Source organism: Pteropus medius, unplaced genomic scaffold, assembly GCF_902729225.1.
Source record: "Pteropus medius unplaced genomic scaffold, Ma_sr-lr_union100, whole genome shotgun sequence".
Classification (NCBI taxonomy): domain Eukaryota; kingdom Metazoa; phylum Chordata; class Mammalia; order Chiroptera; family Pteropodidae; genus Pteropus; species Pteropus medius.
In genome coordinates this window covers 31551367-31571663 of record NW_024354500.1, presented here as the reverse complement: position 1 = coordinate 31571663, position 20297 = coordinate 31551367, and the positions used below count along the sequence as shown (strand labels likewise).

At 38.5% G+C, this 20297-nt stretch overlaps 1 protein-coding gene across 2 annotated transcripts; it reads left to right on the top strand.

The window, feature by feature from the left end:
- The first annotated feature begins 781 nt into the window (after positions 1–781).
- On the top strand, positions 782–10760 carry TMEM14A (transmembrane protein 14A). 2 transcript variants are annotated; one of them, XM_039852871.1, is made up of 6 exons: positions 805–960; positions 3204–3350; positions 3751–3836; positions 6916–7017; positions 8609–8696; positions 10215–10760. In XM_039852871.1, the coding sequence occupies exons 2-6, from the start codon at positions 3316–3318 to the stop codon at positions 10252–10254; spliced, it is 351 nt and encodes a 116-aa protein (XP_039708805.1). In that variant the 5' UTR covers positions 805–960; positions 3204–3315; the 3' UTR covers positions 10255–10760. The 2 variants fall into 2 exon arrangements, with proteins under 2 accessions (XP_039708804.1, XP_039708805.1); XM_039852870.1 differs by lacking the exon at positions 3204–3350 and having other exon boundaries at positions 782–960.
- Positions 10761–20297: the final 9537 nt, after the last annotated feature.

The following is a 20297-nucleotide window of genomic DNA, read 5'->3' as shown; positions in this document are numbered from 1 at the left end:
AGAAACTAATTATTCCCAGCCCCATAGCACCCCTGGAGCTGCTTGATTACTCCTAGATGATAACCTTCATATATCTGAAGGGTTATTATATAAGGAGGCGGCCCAGAAGGCTATACTGGCATGAGATAAGAAGTTGTTACTGGGAGGCATAATTCCACGTCAAGTTAAGGTTCTTTCTGAGAACTGATTATCCTGGGACTAGACAGATTTAAAGTACCTTGCAATTCTGGCATTCTATACCTTTCCCCTTCAGATAATTAAGCCCCACTAATCCTGGGCTTGGAATATAAAACCAGGATCCTGAGGATTTCCCCTTCACATCTAGATGATCCGGTAGATAGTGTGGTGTAATGAAGGGTACTCGGGCTTTGAAAACAGACAAACTTGGGCTCTAACCTTGCACCCCACAGAGACTTTATTTCCCTGCACTGAAAACGGGAACAGTCTGCTGGAGAGCATGCAAAAGACCTGGATTGCTGTAGATACAAATGTCCCTTGAATGATGGAGAGCGCTCCGCTGTTGAAAATCGTCCGCCCTCTAGGATTCCTGCTATACCCAGACCCGCTCCCTGCAAATTTTTGTTAGTTACTCTCAGTCAAGCAGGAGGCAGCAGACCCTAGCCCTCAGCTCAGGGCCAACACCGAAAGTGGGGCAGACAAAACAAGCCGGCAGATCCCGCGGCTGCCGGGGATCGTGCCGCTCCCGGGCTCCAGGCGGCCTGCGAACTGGACACCTCCCTCCGCGGGGCGGGCCCGGACTGCGCAACACTGAACCGAGGACGGAGGGATGTGGCGCATGCGCACAGCAGGGAAGGCGCCGCCCGGAACCTGCAGGCTCTGCGGACTGACTGCCAGAAGGTGCTCAATAGGGAATCGCTTCCGGTCTTCAGATACGAAGTTTTCCCGCAGCTGGCTGCCCACTTTTTTCTTTTCAATCGTGAGAAGGGCCCTGAGGTGCAGGTGAGTTTTATGTCTCCCAATCGAGAAATTCCTGCCCTGAATTTTCTTACAAAGCCTCACAAATAAGCAGACAACCGTACAGAGGACCTCGGAAGGTTTTTGCAAAAGATAGAGTCCACTGTACGAGGGATCGCTTCTCTAGTCCTCCCGGGAATTCCCCAAATTTCTTCTCTCACGGTTCTGAATCTCCCACTAGTCCTCCCTCCTACCTTCTTGGAGCTAGGGAGAGGTGAAGAGAGGGGTGGGGCTCTTGGGTCATAGCAAAAATGCTTGGCAAGGTCTTAACCTTCCTAGCACCACCCAGACTGCACTCGAACATGTGTCTTTGGAGCTGCAGGGAGTTCAGGCACAGATAATTGTTGATACTCGACAGGTGAAAATGCTTTTCATATAGTAGCTTTCGGAAAATCTCATAATGGGTTCCCCAAATTTTGGAGGATTAGGGTCAAGGCAGGGCCATGTCACCTGGTTTTGTACACGGTGCGATAAGTCATTCTGCTGCATTGCACCTAAGATGCTTTCTGTCTAAGCGCTAGGCATCTCTTTTGCACTGGGAGCAGTTGATGCGTCCCACATTGTCTCTCACCGTTCCCCACCCCCGTCTCATGTTAACACAGCCTCTGGCTTTTCTTGCGTGCTTCTGGGTAGGTCCAGTGGAAAAGGAGTAAGAGGGGTGATTGCTTTTTGTTGACTTTTCCTTCTGAGTACAGAAATTTCTTGCAAGGACTGGGAATAGATTGATTTTTGCCTCCTTAAAACAACAGTTCGCTAAGGAGATGAAGGGACTGGCTGTGTCCAGGCATTAGAGCTATATTGGGGGTAGGTCAATTACAGAGTGTCTTCAGAAAGAAATTGTTCCTCAGGATCACTCATTCATTCAGCAAGTATTTATTAAGCACCTGCCTTATGCATGGCAATGAGCTTGGTACTGTGAGAGGGGAAAAAAGATGAATTGAACGTGAATTTTGCCTTCAAGGAGCTTGATTGGCTGAGAGGAGAGATAAGCCCAACATAACTAACTCTTTGCCAGGTAGAAGGGAATAGGACTCCAAGAGAGCATCAGAGGAAGAGCTGGGGGGCTTGGAAGAGGGAGAAGAAACAGCCTTTCAAACCAGGTGGTTGGCTTAAGAAGAAAATTAGGTCCTCAATTTACTATCTCATGATGAGTGATCTCTCTTGTAAGCTTCAGATCTGTATATATGGGTGTTTTCTGACCATGTGTCAGGCATTTCAGACTAAATATGTATCAAACAGGTCTCATCATTCCTGGCCACCTCCTTTCTCCCGCCACACACCTACTTCTTTTTAGTGTTCCCTCTTTTAGGGAATAGCATCAAGGCTCCCCTGCTCCCTCCTCCTCTCCTAGTGGTCCAAACCAGAGACCTAAGCATGAGTCGTCTCTGATTTATCCCTTCCCCTCACTCCCCACATCCAGGCTTATCAATTCTACTTCCTGAACTTCTCTCAAATCTACCTCTTTCCACCCTCATTGCCATTTCTCCAGACCAGTCTACCATCATCTCTTGCTTAGTTTACTGCAACAGCCTCTTAGATTATCTCCCTGCCTTACTTCAAGGCATGTACCACTACTCAAGCCAGGAAGTGCTTGCTGCAATTTAAATCTGATTGTAAGGCTCCCTTGATTCATTTCTCACTACTCACTACTTGGGACAGAGACCAGGCCCCTTACATGGGTGGTCCTGCCCCATCTCTTTTCACAACCCCCTTACACTTCATTCCATTTTGAAAACATGTCACGCTTCGTCATGCCACTAGGCCTTTACACATATTCTCCCTCTGTCTACAACATACCCTTCCTTGCTACCCTCTTTACTTGTTTTATTCCTACTCTCCCTCACGGTCTCGGCTGGGAACCTGTTTCCTGTAGGAATCCTTTCTTAGGTTCCCAAGCCTCATTAGGTGTCCATGCCTCTCCTCTTAGGGCTCATTCATGTATCTGCCTCCTCTGCTGTGCTATACTGTAAGTCCTAGAAGACCAGAGCCATGTCCAAGGGCTTTTCATTGCTTTCTACTGCTTTGCACAAAGAAGATGCTCAATATATTGTTGTTAAATGGGATTCAGTATAAATACAAGTTGTAACATTATGGTTTTGTTTATTGAATGCCTGAATCTTAAATTCACCCCGTTTCATAACAAAGCCAGTGCCAGAACAAATGTCTAAAGTGAATCATTGGTTATATCAGTCAACTAATGTCCATGTTACCCCTTTTCTCTTCTTCAGTGTGAAGATGATGGGGAGACAAATACTGTAAAAATGTGAAAGAATTATAAGATGGAGTTGCTGAAGTTGAGGAATTTGGAGAAAGAAGAGCAGTTTGCTCCAGACCAGTTGGATGGTGCAGGCTCCAGTAGTTAAGGATGTTAGGAGGTAGTTAAGAAAGGGAAGAAAGTTCACACGGGGATAGGGTATAGAGGGTGATTGGGGTTTGTAGGTGGGAGAGAGAGGAGACATTCTAGGCATGAAGTGAAAAGGGAATACTGTGTTTTCTTCAGTGAAGAGATCTGGCTAACCATAGCAGAAATCTCACTTGGGAAGTGGAAGGAGGGTGTCCTAGTGTGTCCTTCAACCTAGGGTGTCCCTCTGAGTGTGCTTGAGAGTTATGAGCATGGGGGACAGTGGTAAAGATCTAGTGAAGATCTAGCTTCCCTTTTTTTTAGTAGACTGGAGAAATTAATTTCTTTAATTCTGTGTAATGCATATCACTTTTATATATATTTGTTCCCTCAAACTCTATTTTGTAAAATTTGTCCCTTCCCCTTTGCTTTAGCATTTCAGCCTTGCCAATGGACCTTGTTGGTTTTGGTTATGCAGCCCTTGTGACATTCGGAAGTATTTTGGGATATAAGCGAAGAGGTAAGCCTAAACCAGATTTTTTTTGAAAATGATTTGGTGTAGGGTTGGTGGTTGTACTAGGATTAACTGAGGGTCTGTGAGTAGGACAAGAAGCTAAAGATGTGTATTGCAGAAGGGATTTGTGGAAGGAAGAGGTTATGTAGGGCCAGGTCTAACAGCATTCCAACCTGAGAGTTATGGGTCTTCCTCCACTACAGAATTCTAATTTCACTTGTTATTATTAATTACATAATTGACTTAATCTTCTCAGGGCTACTCATTATTAAGTGAGGAAAATTTTTTGTTTACATAGTCATAGTGTCCAAAAACCGAATTATGTTGATGTTGTTTGTTACAAAGGAGAAATTGTTAAATACATAAATATCATATCTGAAATTGTCTCTCCATCTCCAAAAGAAGAAAAAAAGGCCCAGTTGATAAAGGGTTTTCATGGAGAACAATTGAAAGGTCAGGTTTCATATTTCACCTTGTTTTAAGGTGGAAGCATGTATAATCATGTCCAATATTTCTCTTTATTTTTATGAAATTTTAAAAATGAAGTATATTTCAAAGGATGTTATATTTGTGGCATCGGTGGACTTGAGCTTGAGTGAAAAAGCCAGGTCTATGTGATTATCAGAGTTACTTCCTTCTTTAGAGATTGCTAAGAAGTCCAAGGTCAGAAGCACAGTTCTTACCAGGGGCTGAGGGGCTGGTGGGGAAGACTAGGCTCTTCTATGATTCCTGAGAGCCTGTAATTTACCTTAGAGTTTCGCTTGTTGTTGTTATGTTCTCTCTAAATGTGTGTAACATTGAGGATACGTATATGTGGGAAAAAAAGTGGTGGCTCCAAAGTAGGACTTGTAAACAATGACTCAAAAGTAGATGTTTCATAATCTACTTTAAAGAGGACCCAATTTAAAATCCTAATAGGCTTGTTATTGAAAACTTTTTCATTGTCAAAGACGTGTCTAAATAACTTCTATTACAGAACAGGAAAGAACATCAGGACATTTTTGCATGTCTTTTAGAGGACTGGGAAGGAAGAGACAGAGAGAGTGTGTGTGTATGTGTGTGTGTGTGTGTGTGTGTGTCTGTGTGTGTGTGTCTGTGGTGTGAGCCGCTGAGGTGGGAAGGAGAGAAGGGGAGGGGATTACTTTATTATTCTAACCCTAATCTCTTCAAGAACAAATGAAATCACATTAAGTGTAAGGTCTTTGATTTCCAGGGCTTGTTGCCCAGCTGCACAATATAGTTTCTTGGCCTCTTGCAATAACCCCCCACTAAGTGATCCTGGAAGCACCTCGGGATATTAGGTGTTCATAAAGAAGCCCACTGTTGTAGCATAATGTGGGCTCAGAGCATAGGCCACAGAATTATGCATCCTAAATTCTCTTCTTGACACTACCTTACTAGCTTTGATGTTCATGTGAGTTGTTTAACTTCTGGACCCCAATTCCTTATTTGTAAATTAATCTGTTAGCATTAAGTAAAATAATCTATTTAACTATATCCTTATATGACTTCTACTTGATCGTGACTCATGACAGGGAGCATCCAGGCATGCATTTCTTCGGTATTTATCTAGTGCTACCTGCACTGTTTCAGGCCCCAGGAAAACAGCAGTGAACAAAAAGACATGGTGCCCACAGGTGGGGGCGGAGGGTAGGGGAGACTAACATTAAATACAGGAATATAAATATAAATATGTGATGACAAACAATGAGAGCTATAATAGGGACCTTCATTCAGAATGATGGGTCAGAGAAGGCATCTCTGAGGAATTAACACTTAAGGCAACATCTGTAGATGAGCTGCAGTTGACCAGGTGAACAGTGCAAGGAAGAGCAGTTGAGGCAAGGAAGAGCATATCTGGAAGCCATGAGGAACAGAGTTTGGCATATTCAGGAAACTGTAAGAAGACCAGGGCTCCCACAATAGAACAAACTTGGGATTTTCCTAAGTACAGTGAGAAGCACTGAAGGTTTTTAATTAGAGAAGTGGCCTGTCTAGATGTATGTTTTTAAAAGATGGTATTGCTGTGTTTGGAGAATGGATTTGGCAAGGAGTAGGACGGAGCAGTGAGGAATTTAATATTTCCAACGGTTAGTTCTAGCCTTTATGTATTTGACATGGATGATATTATTAACCCTGTTTTGCAACTGATAAAACTCAGAGAGGCCAAGTGACTTAGCCGAAGTCCTTCAGGCAATGAGTAAAGAATTAAGATTAGAACCTAAGGCATTTGCCTTCTCATTCAGTATGCTGCTCTATGTGTGCATGCATGTGTGTGTCCTGCACACGTGTGCGTGAGTGCACACGTGTGCGCTTGTATTGCTACAATCTGAATTCCTATGGACATTTTAAACGTCAAGTTACCTTGATCCTACTCCTAGGGATTCTAAACATATAGTTCTAAATAGAGTGAGTTCTATGAAGCGAGGATTGTATGCCTTATATAGTGTCACTAGTATGGAACCCACTGTACAGAAAGAGCTTGGTGTTTGTTACAGTGCCCTAAATCAATAGGTGGGCAGGGTTGGGGACTGGCTGGCTGTGTCAGTGCCCTGGTTCTTCCCATTTCTTAATATAGTCACCATTCATCCCCGAGTCCTGACATCTTGAAGCTGGAAGATTTGTTATTTAGGATAGAATCAGCGCTGGTTTTGCACAGCACTTCTCCCTCTACCTCTCTAAGCTATAAATACCTTTGCATCTTATTTTTATCATCACAGCCTCACAGTAAAAAGATGGAGGCAAAGAGAATAGAAAAAAAAGAGAGAGAGAAGTAGCAGGGCACATCAAGAAGTCAGTGGATTGCCCAAGGTCATGTAATCAATATCAAAACTGCTACTACAAGGCAAGCTTTCTTATTCCCTCAGATAATACCTAACCCCTGCACTGCTTTGCATTTGGGGTTCCTCTACCTTGCATTTAGGGTTCAGCATGAAACAGTTATTTTTTTGGAAGCTATCCATGACTAGGCCTATAATCAATTTGGCTTTATCCACTTACAGTGACCAAATAAAAATACATTCGAAGGTACATGTTCCTTTCATTTTGTGATTCTCTTTCTGAGCCCATACTTTTCTTTTTCCAGGTGGTGTTCCATCTTTGATTGCTGGCCTTTTTGTTGGATTTTTGGCTGGCTATGGAGCTTATCGTGTCTCCAATGACAAGCGAGATGTAAAACTGTCACTCTGTAAGTGAGGTGTTTTTCCCAGTTATGGAGAATCAAACCTTGGGGTAGTTTTTTGATGCCCTATATACTAGGTATACTAGGTATCCGAAAACATACATGGTTGGATGGGAAGTGGCCACATGCACGTGTCGAGACTAAACACACAGACCCGATCAAAAATAATGATATTGCTACCAGGCCTTCCAACTTAAAAGAATATTTCTGTAAAACTTGTTACTAGAAAAATGAGATAAAAATTAGAAAAAGCAAGAATTATACCCAGATTTTCTGCTCACTCTCCTAAATAAATGGATATTTAGCATAGTTTGTGTTGCTGGAAAAACATCTAAAAAGAGCCAGATTTGCATTATTTTATTTAATTCACAAAAAGCTTTTAGCTCCTGCTTTGTCTTAAGATTTAATCTAGAAAAGCAGAGTTGACTCTTTTTTAGTTTCTTCTCTTATTTGGCTTTGTAGGATAATGTCCACAGGAAAAATAGAGACCTGTGTGTGTTTAAAGCCCTCAAGATATTGGACTTTTTTTTTTTTTGTCTAGCTTGAAAGAGAAAAAGGCAGTGAAGGTTTGGAAAACTACTCGTAGGAAATTTTCTCTATTTAATTTGATTATTATTCCAAGTATATTGGTGGTGTATTGGAAAATACAAATGAAGAGAAATTGTGTAAGTTCTATATCTGAGGGAGAGAAAAAGATTTGGTGGGTTTCTGTTTTTTTTACTTAAGAGCTAGGGATATTTTTATTAATGAAATATGTCCGAAGATAAAGATATGTCAGCAAGACATAGATATATAGGGCTCTTTATTCATATACATTTAAATTTATTGTCAATCATTTGTTTTTTATGTTAGCAAATGATTTTTCTTCGAAAGCTGTTCTTAAATGATGACATCAGTGCCTTAATCTCTTATGCAAAACCTCTTCTCTCTTTATATTGTTTTAACTCATAAAATTCCGGTATGATGCTTCTGAATTTAATATTATTTCTTAGTCTGTAGTTATTTTGTCTCTAGGCATCAATTTTCCCAAAACGGAATGCTACAAAATAAAAAGTCAAACTTCTAAATAGTAAAACCGTATTATTTTATTAATCAGGTCTTACTTTTTAAAAAGATTCTTATTATTTTCCTCACATTCAGTTAATTAAACATTTATCGAGTGTCTCCTGTGGGTCCAGATATACTGCCCAGTGTTCCTGAGGAAATTTGAATAAGACACAGTCCTAGTCTTCAAGGAGTATTCTATAAATAGAAATTTATGATCGAAAGACTTTCTTTTGAAGATATTTCAGGAATAGATTCTAACATGCTTGTCTACACAAACTTTTTTGATGAGCTAGTTTATAAAGTGTTTTAATAGAGTACTTTTCTTTTTACAAAAGTGATTTGGGATCATTTCATGAACTATATAAATGTCTAACCAATGTACCATATACTTGAAACTAATAATAAAATAAAATGCTAAAAAAAAATAGCAACTCAGTACTTACACATAATAGTTGTTATATTAGAAAGCTGAAATGATATTTGTTTTTTTCACAAACAAGTGTTGACAACATGTTTGAAACTCTGGTTCATGCATTGGTTTATGTTTTAGTTACAGCTTTCTTTCTGGCCACCATAATGGGTGTGAGGTTTAAGAGATCCAAGAAAATAATGCCAGCTGGGCTGGTTGCAGGTTTAAGGTAAGAAAAACTATTTTGATCGATATTTTTTCTGACATTTTGAAGTGCCAACATTTTGGAAAAGTCAGTTTTAATTTGAAATGTCAGAGTAATTTTACAACAAGCGTGACTGTAAAGCCTTCAGCTATCATTCAGTCAGTGTTTAGTATTGATGTGCACATGGACATTTTTATTGACTACATTTAGTGTTGCCATGGTCACATGTGCATACTTAGCTTTTTCAGACTGAATGAAGAACTAAAGCCTCATTTTCCCTCAAGATTCACATTTCTGAGGCAGTAAATGTATTCATTTAAATCTGATACTCAGTCTCTCTTAGCTGAACAGAGCGACAGTCTGCTGCAGTTATTTTGAGTTTTTAAGGGAGAAAACAGTATTTTTTTAAAAAGGTAAATAGCCTCAAGTTTTTCTTAATTTGATTCCAGTAATGCTATCCATGAGATTAAGCATATAACCAAAAAAAATTGATAGATAATATTTTTAATTCTTCCTGGAAGCTACCTTATGTGTTAAAAGCCATAAATGTATTCATTTTCTTTGATATACATTTTCACTTTTTGGAATTTTCCAAAGAAATAATGAGATGTATACAAGTCTTTGTGTTTATTGCAACTTTCTCATGGTAAATGTGATAAATTGAAAAATTATAAACAACCTAAAAAATTCACCAGTAACAAAATGTTTCAATAAACATTTTGTCCCCTTAATGGAATATCGAACAGGCTTACACATCATGTTTTCAAAAACTGTTTAGTGGCATTGGAAAATCTTAATAACATAAAAAGAGATTTTTTAAAAAGGATAAATAAAACAACCATATATAGTGTGATCTCAATTAAAAATGTTTGTGTATATTAAAACAAGATAGGAAGAGAAATACCTCAAACCATTAGTGTTTATCTCTGTGTGGTAGTGTAATGAGTAATTTTCTTCTTTCTTCCATTCTGTAGAATTTTCTAGTGTGGCTCTGTATTGTATTTATGATTTGGGAAGGAAAAATATGATTATAAAGACTGCTTTCCAGTTAGAGGCCTGCCTAAAAATGATACTTGGTGATGGAAAGAATCAGAAGTAGGGTTTACACATTAGGAAGACAAGACCCTAAACAATGGAAAGTAGCTGAGATTGTAATAATAACCCCCCCAAAATTGCTCTTTCATTATTTTTTTCATGTTGCTTTACCTCACTAGCTTTTGAAAATTTTGTGTTTCTTTAAAACCTTTCATAAATCTTCATCCTAGATTTTAAGAACAGAGAGTTCTGATTTTTCTCCTTTATTCAGTGAACATTTTAAGTGGCTAATTCAGTCAACATTTTAAGTGACTAATTCAGTCATGTCTGGGAAGTTCAAATACAGAGATAATGTGATCACTCCTGCTCCAAGGAGTAGAAGTAAGAGAGAACCCTGGAAGCCAGAGTTTAGTCACACCACAAATGAAGGGAGCACACAGCCCTTTCTGTCTCAGGCCATGTAAGAATGACGCCCCCACCCCTTGCCTTTCTTTTACTTTAATCCAGCCTCATGATGATTCTAAGACTTGTCTTACTGCTGCTCTGAGAATCTGGAGGAACTGAAAATGAAATTCATGTCATTCTACACTAACGGGCAGAGCATAGTCTGAACTCAAAAGATAAATTTCAATATGGATTGTTAAAGTCTTACCTCTAATATGAACACTGGCGTGAGGTGTTGGTTTGATTGTTTTTTTTTAACAGAAACTTTGTTTTCTAATTGTCAGGAGTTTTTTCATTAAAGATATTTAATAAATTGTGATATGCTCTTTAATTTGCTGTGTTTAGTTTTATGTATGTAGTATTTTTCAACAATTGCAAATGCTTGTCGAAGTAAGTTTAAATTATACTACAGCTTATCAGATAATGCCCTAAGTGGACTTCACAGAATGCTAATTTATCTGTCACTTGTATTATACTAGAAATTATATTTTTTCCATTTTGTATTGTTGCCAACATTATATTTTTCTTTAACAAATTCCATTCTCAGCACGCTTTGTATACTAAAAGAATGTATTCAGTATTCAAATAAAGGACGTTGTTTTAAAACTGTTTCTTCCATTTTAGTGTCTTCTCTATATACTCAAATCATCTTTGACATTTAAATGTTCAATAATTAATGAAAAGATTGGAAAAGAGGGTCATTTAAGCCAGAACTCTTCTGCAGGAGCAGATATTCATTCACAATCTCTCTTTTTCTCTGAAACTGCAATAGTTCTGAAACAAAAATGGTTTCATTTCAAATCACCTCTTCATTTTTAGGTATAGCGATGATTCTTAGTGTCGTTGGCACTTAACTTCTAGGCCCCAAATTAGACATCAGGAGACCCAAGCCCCAGACCCGTTCTTCTGCTCTTTGGGAATCATTTCCTTTCACTGGGATTCAGTTTCTCATCCTTAAGAAATTCCTTAAGGAGGAATTTAGACTAAATGATCAACAAGACCCCTAAATGATCAACAAGCTCTAAACTTCTGCAATTTGAAACAAATGTGGAATTTCACAATTAAGTGCCATTCAGCCTGGAAGCATTTAGAACATGTTTTCTTCACAAAAGATGTATGTGCATGGAGCATATGTGCTTGTACTGCAAGCATTATTTCAAGACAGATTAGCATAAAAATATTAATTTATAAAACACAATAGAGGGGATTATTCCCACTATGACAGGGCTGCTTTTGGTTTTGAAATAATTTGGTAAGTTAAAGTAGGAAGCTCTCTACATATATTTAAATGATTCTGTTAATATGTTTTGATCCACCTTTACCTTCTCAGTGAGTTACACCCAGCAAATAGTAGTCGCAATTAAAGTTATTAACTGGTCCCTGTTCTTTGTATGTCATTAAATTATAATTCATTTATTTTACAAGTTTTACAAATTATACCAACATAATTATCCACTAAACTCCAGAAAGATAATTTACCATACACTGTGACTAGTTTTCAGGTATTTTGGTAAAGAAGCAGATGAGTTTTTTTTCTGTAATTCAAGTTATGGTTTCTAATAGCTATTATAGTGTGACACTACACCTCCCCAAACACTGTATCATCTGGGCAAAATCTTATGGAAGAAAGTCAGACATTGCATTCCTGTTTTCATCTAACATAAAATCTAGATGTCTTGATAGTACTCAAAGGAGTGTGTCATCTGCCACTCCTTTTCCATCCCCTACTCTCCCGCAAACTTCCTTTGGCTTGGGGTACACGAAGATACTGTGCACTTTCCCACTTCAAGGTTTGGAAGATCCTGGAAGATGCTGGTTCTTCAGTCTGGAAACTTCTTACCCATCTTTTGCACACCTGGTTTCTTCTCACTTTTTATGTCTCATCTTAAATGTCACCTCCCAGAGTGGCTTTCCTTCACCATCCATATAAAGCTCTTGTTGGTAAAAAGGTGCAAACTTTCAGCTATGAGTAAGGTCTGAAGACTAAAGTATAACATGGTGACTACAGGTGATAATATTGTAATATATAATTGAAACTTGCTAAGAGAGTAGAACTTAAGTGTTCTCACACACACAAAAAAGCATTAAATATGTGAGGTGGCGAATATGTTAATTAACTTGACAGGCAATCCTTTCACAATGTATACATATATCAAACATCTCATTGTACACTTTAAATATCTTACAATTGTATTTGTCAATTATACCTCCATAAAGCTGAGAAAAATAAAAAATAAAATAGAGCTCTCCCTTTTCTTCCCCCCTTCAATTACTCTGTATAATAGTTCCTATTTAATTTCTTCATATCCCTATCATAGTATGGAATTGTGATTTTTTTAAAAATTTGTGTTCTGTCTCCTCCCACTAAAGTGTAAATTCATTGAGGTTGAAGGCCTTTCTCCATCTCGTTCAGTACAGTATCTCTACCTAGGGCAATATTTTATGTTAGGACTGAAAAAATATTTCCTGAATCAATAAATAAATGTGATTCAAGACACCTGGCCTTTAGGCTGACCAGCCATGTGACTGTAGACAAATCCTAACCTCTATGGACCCCGTTATTCATCTAAAAGAATGAGGAAGATGAGATGTATTGAGATTAAGGTGACTGCCAAGTTTTGATGCTTGATTCTTCTTTCTTCATTTTCTCACAATGATACTGGAATGACCAGTATTTAGGGCAACCTCAGAAAAAGTATGGATAGGTCCCGAGGTAGAACGACAGGGTCAGATGGTATATTAACAGAATTTTAATCAGATTCGGTGCATCCCCATCACATGTGCGAGGCCCAGCCTTCACCTACATGCCTTACAGACAACTGCCTATGTAGGAGATGCTTCTCCACGACTACTGACTACTACTACCCTCTTCCACATCCCCCCCCCCCCCCGCGTTAGGGTGAGGAAACTAACAGAATGGAAAGAAACATCATATCTGGAAGGACCCTTTGCTGGAATGGCCATTGTTTGCTGAGTTAATCATTGGGGGGTTGTGATGGAGAAGACACTGACAGACTGGCAGAGAGTTTTGGGGAGAACATGTCAAGCAAGAAGAAAAGGAGTATAGAGACTGTGCCATGCCATTCTTGAGGCTCCTCCACGTTGCCTTGTCAAATGCTGCAGTCTCTGCGCAATATCAGACTCTGCAACCTTTTCATAGCATTCTTCACAAGCCTGAGCTTTGGAGGAGGGAGGGCTGTCACTGATCGCTTATTTATTTTGTGAAAATTCTGACCTTTTGAAATGAAGCAAATTGGATGGGATGAGTGTGACAGCATGTTGCCAAGAAAAGCATATAAATCACTAAACTAAGAAAAGAGCACCTCAGGATTATATGAGACGAGTTTGGTGGAAGATGGAAAAGGATGTTAGGCTTGGATTTACAACAAAGATGTCAAAAAAGATAGAACTGAGAAAACACATTTGAACTAACAGGAAGTAGAACCAGACTTTAGACTACTGGAGTATTGGAAGTGACAGGAAGAGGGAAAGAAAAAGCAAAAGAGAAAACCATCCAGAGATAAAGGACTGTTTTGATTTGTTTTGGAGTATTTGGAGTATTTGATTTGTTTTGGAGTATTTGGTTGTTGTTGTTTTTTTAAGGGGTGGGAATATAGGTGGCTAATGGGGCTAGGATAGGAGAGACCTAAGCCTGTTTGTAATTAGAAGGCAAATGCCACAGGAGAGAGAGGCAGGCAAGGCAGCATGGCAAGCAGAGGAATTGTCCAGAATGACTATCTATGGAATAGATTTGTGGGGTTTTATTTGCCACCATTAGTTTAATTGCCATATTTTGGCAGTATAATTGACATAATAAAGTGCACATAATTTAAATGTGCAATTAGATAAGTTTTGACATCCATATACCCCGTGAAAGCATCATCACGATTAATGTAGTGAACATTGCATGTCCTCATGACCTGTTGGAATCTCTCCCTCCTGCACCTCCCCAGACCACTGATCTGCTTCTTATCACTATAAATTAGTTCTAGAATTTTATATAAATAGAACCATACAGTAAGTGCTCTTTTTGTCTGGTTTCTTCCATTCAGCATAATTATTTTGAGATTCTTCTATGTTGTTAGGTGTATTTATTTTTGTTATTGCAAAATAGTTGTACTAGTTTCCTGTGGCCATTGTAACAGTTACCACAAAGCGGGTAGCTTAAACAACAGAAATTTATTTTCTCCCAGTTCTGGAGGCCTGATGCCTAAAATCAAGGTTATCAGGAAAGAAATCTAACTTCGGGTGGTAAACACACAATGTAATATATATATATATGTCTTACTGTTAAATAATACACCAGAAACTTACTAGATTTTGTTAACCAATGTCACCAGAAAAAAGAAATGTCAATTAGGTACCTATTTGTAAAAAATTAACCATTGCCAACTTATGTAAATATTAAAATGAAACTAAGCATTTCATTCCATTAAAACAAATTATGTTGAATTAAATGTCATCTTCCAATCCCTTTTGTAACATTTTTATATATAAACATATATGTATATGTATTTACATATATATGTATATATAAAAAACATTACATAATCGAAGACAAATGTGAACTTCAAGTGGCTGAATAAAATGAAAAACGAAGACGTTTCTAACCAATAGAGATAATTTGTTAATATGGATCAGTATAGACATTTTAAAAGAAAACACATTATTAGTCCCATTTTTTGTATCTGTCACTATATTTTCACTCTTCTTATTTTCTCTGTATTTTCTGACTTTTTAATGATCAATGCGTTTGGCCATGTAGAAAATTATTTTAAATATATTTTGCATAAAGCTTAATGTAACACAATTTTAAAAATCATCATTTTGTTATCACTATTTTTATAATATGCATTGTGCTGAACAATGAGTTTTTCTTACAGATAGGTAAATATGAGTAAACTAGGATTATTTAAGCAATTTAAAAAAAACAAATCAAATCAAATCAAGGCATCAGCAACATCGGTTCCTTCCAGAGGCTCTGAGGGAGAATCTGCTCCATGCCTCTGTCCTGACTTCTGATGGCAACCAGCAGTCCTTGATGTTCCCTGGCTTCTGGATGCATCACTCTAATTCATATCTTAGAAATGGACAATGAAAAAGGACACCGAAAAGAGGGACTGAGGGAGTAAGAAAGAAGTGGAATGAACTGGAAGGTGTGAGGAAAAGTGTGGAGAACTTTCCTCCTCAGCCTTTCATTCAGCAGTTTTTTAGTTATTCTTTTAACAGTTAACTCCAACATGGATTTAAGAGCTGAGAGAAAAAATTTCTCAGTGCTAGCAAAGGGATTGCTCTCATCGAAAGAGGTCTGACTCTGATGCATTGGCTGAGCACTAGATGGCGCACTTTCTGGAGCAGTGGAACCTCCCTGGTGACCAACAACTTAAGTGGCTGTAGGAGCCTCTGTCACTTAAGTGCACAGCCTCAGCCATTCTTAGGTAACTTCCCATAGTTGTAAATGAAACCGAGCCCAACCTACTTACCCATCCCTTTCTTTTCTAGATCTCAGATAAAACCTACTGCCCCAGTCTTCTTGTCCTTTTTTGCAGCAAAACTTTTCAAAAGGGTGGTCAGCAGCTGCTGTCTCTACTTCTCACTTCACATATTCTCATCCCACTCTAGTCAGGCTCTGTCCCAGCACAACACTGTAACTGATCTAATCAAGGTCGGCAGTGGCCTTCATGTTACCAAATTCAGTGTTCACACGGACCAGTGGAACAGAATTGAGAGGCCAGAAATAAACTCATATTTATATGGGCAAATAATTTTTGACAAAAACGCCAAAAACATACAGTGGAGAAAGGAAAGCCTCTTCAATAAGTGATACTGGGAAAACTGGAAAGCCACCTGCAAAAGCATAGATAGACCATTGTCTATCACCACACACCAAAATTAACTCAAAATGGATTAAGGACCTGATTTAAGACCTGAAACAATAAAATACATTAAAAAAAAATAAAACATAGGAACTAAGCTCAAGGACCTTGGACTTGGACTTAAAGAGGATTTTATGAATTTGACCTCAAAAGCAAGGAAAGTAAGAGCAAAAATAAGTGAATGGGATCACATCAAACTAAAAAGCTCTGCTCAGCAAAAGAAACCGTCAACAAAGTAAAGGGACAACCATCCAAATGGGAAAATATATTTGCAAGCAATACCTCTGATAAGGGCCTAATATCCAAAATATACAAAGAACTCATATGACTCAATAACAACAAAAAACCAAACAATCCAATCAAGAAATGGGCAGAGGACCTGAACAGACACTTCTCCCTAGAAGACATACAAATGGCCAACAAATATTTGAAAAGATGCTCAACATCGCTAGCTATTAGGGAAATGCAAATCAAAACCACAATGAGATACCATCTCACACCTGTTAGAATGGCTGTAATCAATAGGACAAGTAATAACAAATGCTGGAGAGGATGTGGAGAAATAGGAACCCTCATACACTGCTGGTGGGACTGCAAATTGGTACAGCCACTATGGAAAACAGTATGGAGGTTCCTCAAGAAACCAAGAATTAATTTACCATATGATCCAGCAATCCCTCTACTGGGTATTTACCCCCCAAAACTTGAAAACCCATATCCGAAAAGATATTTGCACACCTATGTTCATAGCAGTATTATTTACAGTAGCCAGGACATGGAAGCAACCAAAGTATCCTACAATAGATGATTGGCTAAAGAAGCTGTGGTACATGTATACAATGGAATATTACTCAGCCGTAAGAAGAGATGAAATACTGCCATTTGCAACAACATGGATGGACCGCGAGATAATCATGCTAAGCAAAATAAGCCAGACTGAAAAAGTTGAAAATCACATGGTATCACTTATATGTGGGATATAAATCTATAAGCAACAAATGAACAGGACAGAGACTCATGGACATGGACAATGGACTAGTGGTTACCAGAGGGTAGGGAGTGGGAGAGGAAGGAAAAGGTAGACAGAGTAATGGGGGTCAAATATAAATTGGGAGGGTGAAGTGAGTAAAGAGGATCAAATATATGGTAGCTGAAGGAAACTGGGCTTTGGGTGGTCATCACACAATAGAATATATAGATGTCAATTTATAAAGTACACCTGAAAATTATATAATTGTATTAACCAATGTTACCCCAATAAACTTAATTAAAAAAAGGTAACATCTTACAGTTCCACACTTATGAAGGCAGAATGACTCTACTGGCGTCCCCTTGAACACAGACAGAACAATGCTGTGACTGACATCAGGACCTGATGCAATGATCAACTCCCTCCTACCCTAGCCTGGACCAATCAATAGAGCCCATGACCCCAACTTCCTTAGCTACCACGACTAATGAGTTTTCTCTATATAACCTATACCCTAGAGGCCATCAGGGAGCCAGGTCTTTGAAAGCTAGCTCACCTGCATCTCCGGGTTTGGCGTCATTTCCTGAAATAAACCTCTACTTTCTCTGCTGCAAAATAAATAAATAAATAAAAATAAAAAATAAAATAAAATAATTTAAAAAATCAGTGTTCACTCTTCATCATGCTCCTTGATGCCGCACTTTCCTCTTTTTTTTTAAAAAAAAATATTTAAGTTAGTTCCAAGTATACAGTACATTGGTTAGACATCTATATAGTTCATAAAACAATCCCCCCAATCGTTCCCTCCCCTGGCCCTCCACCTAGCTATCATATTAATGCTAATTGATGCTATACTTTTCTGGTTCTCCCACTACTTTGCTAACAGGCACCTCTTCCTCAGATTTCTTGGCTGGCTTTCACTCCACTTCCCTTCTCTTTAACTGCTCTCCCATCCTGGGTGATCTTCTCAATCCATTACTGTCACCGGAAGAGTGACTTCCAATGCTAGGTCATAAAAGACATTCTGTTTCTGTCTTGCTCTTCTTTGGATTGCTTGCTCTAGGGGAAGTTAGCTGATCTGTCATGAGGACACTCGAGCAGCTCTATGCAGAAGCAGACATGACACGGAACAGACGCCTGTTGCCCACAGCCAGAGAAGAACCGAGGCCTTTGACAACAGCTATGTGAGTGACTCATCTTGAAAGTGGATCCCTGATCCAGTCAAGCTTTCAGATGAGTGCAGCCCCTACTGATGGCTTGACTGCAACTTCCTGGGAGATCCCAACCCAAAACAACCAAACTAAGTTTTTCCCAGACTCTTGACTCTCAGGAATTATGTTAGACAATAAATGTTTGTTGCTTGAAGTCGCTAAACTTTGGGGTGATTTGTTATGCAGCAATAGATAACTGATACATCCATGCCTACTTCTCTGACTTCATTTTTCTCATCATGCTCTCATTATATCTGCCTACCTATTTGCCCTTGAAATATATCAGATTTGACTATGGCCCTTGACCTCATTGGTCCCTCTGGATAAATTCCTGTTACCCTGGGTCTTCTCGTGCCTGGCTCCTTCCTGTCATTCAGGACTTAGTCTGTTTTGCCCACTCATTCTAAGTTAACCACTTTCCCATCATCACCCTAAAGAGTCTCCATCACACTACTCTATTTTATTTTCCTCAAAGCATTCATAGCTAACCATCGTTAATTATTTCATTGATTTATTTATTCATTATCTGAGCAGGAAAATGCTTTCATATGTACCATGGCAACCTCTGTGCCTAGAAAAATGTAGGGGAAAAATTGGTACTCAGTAAACATTTCTTGCTAAAACAATGAATAAAATCATTTTAACATTATTTATTGGAACCACAATCCTTAAGAAGATTTCATCAATTTAGAGGTCAGAGTCTAAATTTTTTTTCTACCGCATATGTTTACCTGACCTGTTGACCTAGCATATCACACCTATGTTGACCTAGAATGTCACAACTATGTTTCAAAGGAAAACTATATTTAAACATAGCTATGAGTGCAGAGGGGAGGTCAACAAAGGTTGTGGGGAGAAAGGTAGGTAATGAGATGGATCAAAGTTTACAGAGCTTATAGTTGCGCTGACTCATAGCTGCCTTAGTCCAAGCAGCTCAGGTTGGCAGAATGTTTCTAAAAATATTCTTCAAGAAGATTTTGGAAAATTGACAAGTTACCATATATAATGGCTCAAATCTTGACCCAATTTCCCCAATACAGTCAGAGAAATTAATATCTACTTTCACTTCAAATATATATACATACATATATATGCATGTATGTATATCTATTGTATATATATGTGTGTATATATATATATATATTGTGTGTGTGTGTGTGTATAAAATCTTTCCATAAAAATGGTGGATGGTGTAAAGATCAAACACCAAATGTAAACTATTTTATAAGAAACATTTTCATGTTTTTGTATCACAGATTACCCAAGATCGATATTCAAAATATTTCACATCTGGTATAATATAAGTTAAGATATAAATCAGTATATATACCAAAAATGTTTCCAATTATTTTCTAACCAAATTATGTATAGCATAAAAATGCATAACGCTGTAGTACAAACCAGTCACAATCATTGTAATCATTACCAGTCATTTACGATTTTTATAAACAGTCCATGTGTCCTGGGGCTGTTTGGATTGGCCTTAGGTGCCTTCCTCTGTGAAGGCCATCGACTCCTGTTGTGGTGGCCCTTTCCTGCCTCTATGATTCTTGGCGCATTCCTTGGTCTCTCTACTGCTTTCTGCCCTTGTCCCATGGGAAGGTAGAGGCCTCTTATGTACCATGGCCAACTCCAGAGTGGTTCACTGTCTTTTGTGGTATCTTAACCTTACCCCAAGGTTTGTAAATAGACATTTCATTAAACTCTCCTCAGGTACACTTTTTGAGTTAAGATGATATCTTCTTCTTATTATTATTCACAGCACCAGTGATGATAAGATAAATCTTACCAAGTTTACTTCAAGATAATAAAAAGGATTATAAAATATGTGTTATAAGCTGAGGAAGGCTGGGTGCGATGAAGTTGAGAACCTCTGCTCCAAAGCAAGGGTAATCGAAGATATTGTTGGAGGTGTGTATAAAAAAAGCCTCTCCTCGTAAATCTCTTGAGGGGTCTAGAGCTGCATAAAGTAGGTAAATGTGCAAAGGGAACTGGAAGTCTCCTGGGAGGGCAGGTTGGGACATCTTGGTTGGGCTCAGTTGGCCTAACGCTGAGTAGACATAAAGTAGATGAGCCATGTGTCCTGTGT